The sequence below is a fragment of the Rutidosis leptorrhynchoides genome, chromosome 1, assembly GCF_046630445.1.
Source record: "Rutidosis leptorrhynchoides isolate AG116_Rl617_1_P2 chromosome 1, CSIRO_AGI_Rlap_v1, whole genome shotgun sequence".
NCBI lineage: Eukaryota > Viridiplantae > Streptophyta > Magnoliopsida > Asterales > Asteraceae > Rutidosis > Rutidosis leptorrhynchoides.
The window spans coordinates 605,848,025-605,858,442 of record NC_092333.1 but is presented as its reverse complement, the minus strand read 5'-3'; the positions used below and the strand labels follow the sequence as shown (position 1 = coordinate 605,858,442).

Genomic DNA, 10,418 nt, shown 5'->3' with positions numbered 1-10,418 from the left:
CCTAATAATAAGGGTATGTTAGCAAATGTTGTAAGGGTGTAAGTCGCAATTCTGTCCGTGTAACGCTATGCTATTTTTAATCATTGTAAGTTATGTTCAACCTTTTTAATTTAATGTCTCGTAGCTAAGTTATTATTATGCTTATTTAAAATGAAGTAATCATGATGTTGGACTAATTACTAAAATTGGGTAATTGGGCTTTGTACCATAATTGGGGTTTGGACAAAAGAACGACACTTGTGGAAATTAGACTATGGGCTATTAATGGGCTTTATATTTGTTTAACTAAATGATAATTTGTTAATGTTAATATAAAGATTTACAATTGGACGACCCTATAAATAACCATATACACTCGATCGGATACGATGGGCAGGGTATTTATATGTACGAATAATCGTTCATTTAACCGGACACGGGAATGGATTAATAACCACTAGAATTATTAAAACAGGGGTGAAATTATGTACAAGGACACTTGGCATAATTGATAAAAAAAAAGTATTAAAACCTTGGGTTACACGCAGTCGACATCATGGTGTAATTATTAAACAAAGTATTAAAACCTTGTTACAGTTTAAGTCCCCAATTAGTTGGAATATTTAACTTCGGGTATAAGGATAATTTGACGAGGACACTCGCACTTTATATTTATGACTGATGGACTGTTATGGACAAAAACCAAATGGACATATTAAATAATCCATGACAAAGGACAATTAACCCATGGGCATAAAACTAAAATCAATACGTCAAACATCATGATTACGGAAGTTTAAATAAGCATAATTCTTTTATTTCATATTTAATTTCCTTTATTTTATATTTAATTGTACTTCTAATTATCGCACTTTTATTTATTGTTATTGTATTTAATTACACTTTTAATTATCGTACTTTTTAATTATCGCAAGTTTATTTTATCGTACTTTTATTTATCGCAATTTCATTATCGTTATTTACTTTACATTAAGTCTTGTATTTATTTTTAATTTTGGTTTTAACTGCGACTAAAGTTTTAAAATCGACAAACCGGTCATTAAACGGTAAAAACCCCCCTTTATAATAATAATATTACTTATATATATATATATATTTGTATTTTTATAAATTTAAACTAATATAGCGTTAAGCTTTGTTTAAAGATTTTCCCTGTGGAACGAACCGAACTTACTAAAAACTACACTACTGTACGATTAGGTACACTGCCTATAAGTGTTGTAGCAAGGTTTAAGTATATCCATTCTATAAATAAATAAATATCTTGTGTAAAATTGTATCGTATTTAATAGTTTTTCCTAGTAAAATTAATAGTATTTTATACCCCTTAGCTTTAACATCAGTTGTAATACCAATGACTCCCACAGGAATATCTCGTTCATCTTCTCCGGTCAATTGCAACATATTTTCCATTAGAGGTGATCTAAATGAAGTCTCGAAATCTCTAATGCTTATTAATCGACCAAACTGTTTAGTGGCTTCAACACTCCCACTCAAACCCGATTCCCAATAGTTTCAAGTCTTTCTCGAGCTCCCACTTAAATAAGATCCCTCAACAAAATCAGAAAGTTCAAGCATACTAGAATATAATTTTTAGCACCTATTCATAAATCAAACCATATAACCATTAATGCTTTCATAAATCATTGACAGATGAATCATGTTATACTCGACCATTTGACCCATTCACAAGACTCATTAGACCCGTTATCTATTTATTGAACTTAGGATTTGATACTCGTTTGACCTAGGGATGAGCATGGTACTATACCAGTACCGAACCATACCGAACCGGTTGGTACCACTATCTTTTTTTATCCAAATATGAGTACCGAATACCGTACCGTTATTATCGTTTCAGTACCAGTACGATAAAAATAGATACTATACCTATATAGCGAATTAAATAAAAAAAGAAAATACTAAAAATTACTCCGTAACTTCTAACACAAGAAGATTCGAAGCATATACCTCATCTTGTTTTGACACAAAATAGGAGTGGATCAATAAGTTTTCTTGAATTGTGCTTTGAATGTATAAATCAAAATATTTTTATTCTATTAAAAGAAACAAGTGTTGACCAATCTTGACTTTGTCCATTCTTGTTTCTAACTTATAATGTTTGCTGTGTAGATAAGTCAATGATTTGGTTCAAAGGAGAGAATAGCTGGATAGAAGTTAAGGAAGGAAGATTGAAGATATGAAGAGCCAAAACCTTTGTAAATCATGTGGATTGCTATTGAGTTAACATACCTAGTATGGGGGCTTAATAGTACATTCACAAAGATGGGACATAGTTGGTTTTGGTTTATATAACTTGGAGGACTATTTATGCCAATATATTAAACTTAGTCAACTGGTCAAGAGTGGCAGTTATTTTGGTGATAAATACATCGAGTCCTCATCCAAGTTCATTCATTCGATTATTCATTCAAGCATTCATAATATTCTCTCAAGATCATTGTAATCCTTAGTTAGGGTTTGATCATCAAATTCATCTAGTTGATGAATTGTTGCTAGTTGTAATCTGTATAAAGTGTTTTGTTAACACTTCTTGTATTCTGGTTGAATTAGATTTGATTCAATCAATTGTATTTGTGATTTACTGATTTGGTTTGATTCGTTTGTCAAAGTTGTTCATGGTATTAGAGCAAGTCACACTGATATAGATTAAGACGAATTGATTTCTGTTAATTCTGATATCAATTAGGGCTTTGTTCGTGATTCGAATAATTAGGGTTCTTATTGGTAAATTTGGGGTTTTCTTTCGATTCGTTGTATTGAAGTTTATCCGGCTAGATCTTGGGTTATTAGTCAATAAATAGTGCTTCATCTCTTTGATTGCTCATATCTTTGGGGAAATCAAGGATTCTTCTCATCTTCCGCTGTGTAAGTGGTTCTTGATTATCTTGGTGTGTTCAATCGCAGAGAAAGCCACTGTAAGTCTTCTTAACTCACCTTCTCTGTAGCAATTGAATTGACACAGAATAGCTGTTGTGTCAAGGAGATTGGCCTATAGGTTGGATCCGGATTGCTAGTAGGTTTTCTTTATCTGATTATTTTTTCTGTTCTTTGTTTTATCTGATTATCTGTTAAAATGGGTGATGGGGGTCCAAGTGATACAATGATCATCAAACTTGACTTTGTGATCCTTTGTATCTTCATCCCTCAAATATTAGTAGTACACCATTGATAAACATTAAATTGGTTGGGACTGAAAATTATAGGGTCTAGGCTTGTGCAATGACTCTTGCACTTGAAACTAAAAATAAGATTGGTTTTATTGATGGAGGTGTTGTAAAATCAGAAGATGATGAAGTTTTAGCAAATCAATGGAATAGGTGCAACTCAGTTGTTCTTTCGTGTATTCTTGGATCCATTTCAGGAGAGTTGTACCTAGGTCAAATTTTCTCTAAAATAGCATCTGAAGTTTGGGTTGAACTTAAAGAAACTTATGACAAGGTTGATGGATTTGTTATTTTTAATTTGCATCATAAGATTGCTTCTCATACTCAAAATGGCTCTAGTTTATCTGACTATTATCATAAACTTAATGCATTGTGGAAACAATTTGACTCTATGGTTCAATTGCCTGATTGTACATGTAAAGCTGAAAAGAAATTAAAAGAACATAGTCAATTGTTAAAACTAATGCAGTTCTTGACGGGTCTTGATGACAAATATTCACATATAAGGAGTAATCTTCTAACCACTGATCCTTTACCTTCTATAAAATATGCTTATGCTATTCTGTCTAGAGAGGAAGTTCATAGAGATTCTTCTATCTCCTCAAATAATGAAATGCAGTCTTCTGATTTTTTGTCTAAAGTTAATGCTAATTCATCCAATGCTGTTAACAACTTCAGTTCTGGGTTTAAACCAGGAAAAGGTCCTAGTCACAATTTAGAATGTGCTAAATGCAATAAAACTTGTCATACAATTGATAAATGCTTTGAGGTTGTTGGTTACCCTGCATGGTTTAAAGGTCCAAAAAATCTAAATTATAATACTAATAACACAACTAATTCAAATAGCAGGACTTCTAGTGTATGGTCTACTAATAATAACAACTATAATTCTGCTAACAAGTCTTTTGCTAGTAATAGTTGTGTTACAGATAGAACTACTCAACTGAATCTTTCTGAGGATCAAATTTCAAAGTTACTATCTCTCTTAAGCAATAACATGAGTGAAGAACCTAAAGCCAATATGGTAGGTAGTTGGCTTTATTCAAATATGACAAGTTGTCATTTATTTAATTCTGTATCAAATAGTTCACTTAATCTAAACAAATCTGGTTGGATTATAGATTCAGGAGCTAATCAACACTATGTTAATGCACATCACCATCTACATAATTTGGTTGATGTTTCTAATTTGGGTCTGGTAGTTGGTCACCCTAATGGGTCATTAGCTACTATAACAAAGATAGGTGATTGCAAAATTACAACTAGTGTAACTCTGTTTGATGTTCTGGTAGTTCCAGAATATGTTGTGAGCCTATTGGCTGTTAGTAAAATGGCTAGAGATAGTAAAAGGTTTATAGGCTTTGATGAACATATGTGTTATATACAGGACATGCCCCAAGGAAGAGTGATGGGAAAGACACTGGGGACTGGTAGTATGCAGGGTGGACTTTATTACTTTAATGATAATAATGGTGAGCAAATCTCACATAATTCATCAACACATAGTATTACTTGTCTTCTGTCTAAATATACTTGGCATCACAGATTAGGTCACCCTGCTGAACCTGTACTTAATGTTCTTAAACATAAACTTTCTTATGGAAATGAAAAATTAATGCCATGTGAGGTATGCCATAAGGCAAAACAAATAAGAGATCCATTTCCTTTGAGTGATCATAAGACCACTGATATAGGTGAACTTGTTCACTTAGATCTGTGGGGTCCTTATTAGGTCACCATAAAGGAAGGATACAAATACTTTTTAACCATTGTTGATGATCATTCTAGATTAGTTTGGGTTTTCTTATTAAAACAAAAAAGTGATGCATCACAAAATGTTATTGACTTTACAGAAATGTTTTTAAATCAGTTTAATAAGAGTATCAAAATTGTTAGAAGTGATAATGGTACAGAGTTTGTAAATAATACCTTGACAATGTTTTTTTAAAAATAAAGGCATTATACACCAAACATCTTGTGCTTACACTCCACAACAAAATGGTGTTGTAGATAGGAAGCATAGGCATCTTTTAAATGTAGCAAGGTCACTTTTGTTTCAAGGAGGAGTACCATTACAGTTTTGGAGTGATTGTATTTTAACTGCAACATACTTAATCAATAGAACTTTCTTCTGTTTTAAATGGTAAGTCACCTTATGAAATAATATATAAAAGAGAACCATCACTTAATCACTTAAGAGTGTTTGGTTGTCTTTGTTTTGCCACTAAATTAAATAATAATGACAAGTTTGCCTCTAGAGCTTTTCTGGGATATTCAAATGTTCAAAAAGGCTACAAACTATATAATCTGGAAACCAAGCTTATGACATTTTCTAGGGATGTCAAATTTTATGAACAAATATTTCCTTTTAAAATGTCATCTAAAATGACTGTTGATGATTTTACAGGTCTGGATCACTTGAACTTCTTTGATAACAAGTCCCTTTATGATAACCCTAGTGATCCCAATGATGTTAAAAATAATAATACAGACAACAGTGATGGTAAGAGGGTCACTATATTAGGAAGTAGTAGTCATGAGTCAACTGGTGGTTCATCCACTACTACAGAACATGACCTAAATGGTAATAATAGGTCCAGTGATAAGGGCAATGATGGTTCTGTAATCGATAGGGTGAACACTGGAAATGTTCATAGTTAAACCTCTACCAATACTGTTGACCCTAATGCAACACATGTTGATCTTGATCATACAAATTCTAAGGGTAGTCAAGTTGAACTTTCTTCTTCTTTAAGGAGATCAACTAGGGAAGTCAAAACTCCAAAGAAATTTGAAGATTTTGTCTTAAATAACAAAGTAAAATTTGGTTTGGATAAAGTTGTTAACTATTCAAAACTGTCAACATAAAATTTTTGTTTTGTGTCAATGTTGAATAAAACTGTTGAACCTAAGAACTATTTTGAAGCTTCTAAAGATCCTAGGTGGGTTGAAGCTATGAATAAAGAAATGGAAGCTTTGCACAGAAATAATACATGGGTTATCATAGATTTACCACCTAATAGGAAACCAATAGGTTGCAAATGGGTGTATAAAGTTAAATACAAGTCATCGGGTGAAATAGAGAGATTTAAGGCTAGGCTAGTTGCAAAAGGTTATAGTCAAAAAGAAGGTGTTGACTTTGATGAAACCTTTTCACCTGTGGTGAAAATGGTTACTGTGAGATGTGTGTTAACATTAGTTGTGCATAATTGTTGGTCTATTTTTCAGTTAGACATAAACAATGCTTTTTTGTATGGTGACTTAGATGAGGATGTCTACATGTCACTTCCTTTGGGTTTTTTTGATAAACATGAAACAAAAGTGTGTAAATTGAAAAAATCTTTGTATGGTTTGAAACAAGCACCAAGGAAATGGAATGAAAAACTCTCTAGTTGTTTAATCAATCAAGGTTTTGTTCAAAGCAAAAATAATTATTCTTTATATACTAAGACTGATAATAATGTGTTTATTGTTCTTTTAGTATATGTCGATGACATTGTAATAACAGGAAATAACATTGAAGAAATCAATAATGTTAAACATTATTTAAGCAAAACATTTATGATTAAAGACTTAGGGAAACTTAAATACTTTCTTGGTATTGAAGTTATTGAAACTGAGCAAGGTTTGAGTTTATGTCAAAGAAAATATTGCCTTGAGTTGCTAAATGAGTTTGGTCTGCTAGGTTGTAAACCTTTAAAAACTCCAATTGAAGTCAATGTTTCTTCATATAGTGGAAATGAAAAGGATAAAGTTTTATCAAATATCACTGTGTACCAAAAACTTGTTGAAAAACTCATATATATAACTGTTACTAGGCCAGATATAAGTTTTTCTGTTCATGTTCTTAGCCAATTTATGCATGCACCAACAACTGCTCATTTAAAGTTGGCCTTCAGAGTACTTAGGTACCTCAAAGGTAGTCCAGGTAAAGGTGTTCACATTTCAAAAGGTATGTCTCTAAACCTTGTTGCATATTCAGATTCTGACTGGGCAAAGAACTTGATAGGAAGAAAGTCTATAACTGGTTATTGTGTGTTTATGGGTAACTCTTTAATTTCATGGAAAAGTAAAAAACAACCTACAGTGTCTAAGTCTTCTGCTGAAGCAGAATACACAGCACTAGCAGCTGTTACTTGTGAAATCATTTGGATTCTAAAGGTGTTAAATGACTTGAAACTGATGAGTGTGTTACCTATAACTTTGTGTTGTGATAATGCACCTGCAATTCAAATTGCTGCAAATCCTGTTCAGCATGAAAGGACAAAACATTTAGACATTGATTGGCACATTGTTAGAGAAAAGGTTAATAGTGGTTTAATAAAAATTTTGAAAATTGACTCTGAAGTGAATCCTGCAGATTTGTTCACAAAAGGTTTAATTACAAATCAGCATAATAGGCTGTGTGAAAAACTTAAAATGATCAATGTCTTTACAAGTCAAGATTGTGGGGGTGTATTAAAAGAAACAAGTGTTGACCAATCTTGACTTTGTCCATTCTTGTTTCTAACTTATAATGTTTGCTGTGTAGATAAGTCAATGATTTGGTTCAAAGGAGAGAATAGCTGGATAGAAGTTATGTAGTGACCAGGAAATTTCCGACCAAATTTAAACCTAATTCTTAAATGATTTCGATACGATAAGCAAAGTTTATTAAACCAAGTCTCAAAACGTTTGAACTATTTTCATGAATGCATTTAACCTTTGACTGTCCTCGACGATTCACGGACAATTGTTGTAAATAAATATGTATATATATAAATGTAAGTATATATAATAAATTGTAATTATAAAATAAACAATAGAATTAAATATGTAATATAGGATACAAAATAATTAAGTGTAAATTTAAAATGAATCTATATATAATTATATATGATCTCTATGAATAACTATTATTATATGTATATTGTAATATATATATATATATATATATATATATATATATATATATATATATATATATATATATATATATATATATATATATATATATATATATATATATAATTTATAAATAATAAATAAAGGATATCATATTGTATATAATTATTAAATATTAAATATTACATAATTAATAATATATAATACAAGTTAGGAATAAAGTTGTCATAATAACTTTCATTATTAATTATTAATACAATAGTAATATCAGTATTAATATTAGTTTTATGTATATATATTATAATTGTAATTTAAATATTATCAATTATTATAATTATAATTGTTATTGTTATGTAATAATCCTATGATTATGGTTAATATGATTATTATAAAGAATTATAAATAATATGATATTATTAGAGTTATCATTGATAATACCACTATTATATTATAATAAGTAGTAAAATTTTGATTATTACTTTTATATAATTACCAATAACATTAAAATCATGATTTTTATAAATATTCTTAGAAAGTAGTACAACTCATTATCGTATCATTAATAATATTATTATTATTATCATTCTTATTAATGACTATTACAAAACTTATTAAAAATTATCATTTTTAGTTATTATTAATAACATCATATGATTATCAAGATATTCTTTTAAATTTATTATTATAAATATCTTGTTATTAATAATTAATGTAATTACCATTAATTAGTATTAATTTGATTAATAATGTATTTATCAATTATAAAATACATAAATCATATAAAAAGAAAAAGGCATGTAATATGTTTTCAATCCATATCGAACTGTATATAAATTTGTTTCTTTGCTAATAATCATGTAAAAAGAATCAGATTACAAACAGATATATCCAAATCTGTTAGCAATCTCTATCGTCCTTTTATATATTTTTTTTCTTTCTATTCCTGAGATTGAAAGCTGTCCAGCAAATGGGTTGTATATTAATCGAATACTCACAATAAAGAGTGTACCAGTCGACTTTAAACAACCATCATCAATTACAAATACCTCTTATCAATTTTTCTGATTTAATTCAATCAAACCTTCTATTAACAGCTCACGTAACTCTGTTTTGAGTTCATAAATTAAAAAGCTCGATTTTAACTAAATTTTCAAAATGTGTAAATGCAATTGTGTTAGGAATTCTTTGTTTAATCTTTCTTCAAAGTCTCCGATTTCAATTCTTCATATCAAGCACGAATTGTCGAGTCAAAGTGATTTTCTCAAAAAGTCAACAAGAGTGTTTATCATGAAATTCGATTTTGTTTTGAGGTTTTAGAATCAATTGATGTTCCAGAAAGTTTTAAGGAACGTTTTAATACCTGATGTCAAAGCAGAGGGGTATAAAATACTATTAAATTTTAGCAGGAAATACTATTAAATACGATACAATTTTACACAAGATATTTATTTATTTATAGAATGGATATACTTAAACCTTGCTACAACACTTATAGGCAGTGTACCTAATCGTACAGTAGTGTAGTTTTTAGTAAGTCCGGTTCGTTCCACAGGGAAATCTTTAAACAAAGCTCAACGCTATATTAGTTTACTTTTATAAAAATACAAACATATATATAAGTAATATTATTATTATAAAGGGGGGTTTTTACCGTTTAATGACCGGTTTGTTGATTTTAAAACTTTAGTCGCAGTTAAAACCTAATGTAAAATATAAAATAAATACAAGACTTAAATTAAAGCGTAAAGTAAATAACGATAATGAAATTGCGAATAATAAAAGTACGATAAAATAAAATTGCGATAATTAAAAAGTACGATAATTAAAAGTGCGATTAAATAACAATAAATAAAAGTGCGATAATTAGAAGTGCAATTAAATATAAAATAAAGGAAATTAAATATGAAATAAAAGAATTATGCTTATTTAAACTTCCGTAATCATGATGTTTGACGTGTTGATTTTAGTTTTATGCCCATGGGTTAATTGTCCTTTGTCCTGGATTATTTAATATGTCCGTCTGGTTTTTGTCCATAACAGTCCATCAGTCATAAATATAAAATGCGAGTGTCCTCGTCAAATTATTCTTATACCCGAAGTTAAATATTCCAACTAATTGGGGATTCGAATTGTAACAAGGTTTTAATACTTTATTTAATGAATACACCAGGTTATCGACTGCGTGTAAACCAAGGTTTTACTACTTTGTTAACAATTACACCAATTACCCTTGAATGTAATTTCACCCCTGTTTTAATTATTCTAGTGGCTATTAATTCATTCCCGTGTCCGGTTAAATGAACGATTATTCGTACATATAAATACCCCGCCCATCGTGTCCGATCG

The 10,418-nt window shown here is 29.9% G+C and overlaps 1 protein-coding gene across 1 annotated transcript; it reads left to right on the top strand.

The window, feature by feature from the left end:
- The first annotated feature begins 3,243 nt into the window (after positions 1-3,243).
- Positions 3,244-5,849, top strand: LOC139847561 (uncharacterized). The gene is made up of 5 exons (XM_071837250.1): positions 3,244-4,538; positions 4,734-4,815; positions 4,921-5,095; positions 5,145-5,279; positions 5,596-5,849. Exons 1-5 carry the CDS (start codon positions 3,244-3,246, stop codon positions 5,847-5,849), a joined length of 1,941 nt encoding a protein of 646 aa, XP_071693351.1.
- Positions 5,850-10,418: the final 4,569 nt, after the last annotated feature.

Coding starts and splice junctions, on each gene's coding strand:
- LOC139847561 (XM_071837250.1), top strand. CDS start 3,244: ATGACTCTTGCACTTGAAACTAAAAATAAGATTGGTTTTATTGATGGA. Junction 4,539..4,733: donor ATGGCTAGAGATAGTAAAAG/GTTTATAGGCTT, acceptor TTGGCATCACAG/ATTAGGTCACCCTGCTGAAC. Junction 5,096..5,144: donor AATTGTTAGAAGTGATAATG/GTACAGAGTTTG, acceptor TTAAAAATAAAG/GCATTATACACCAAACATCT.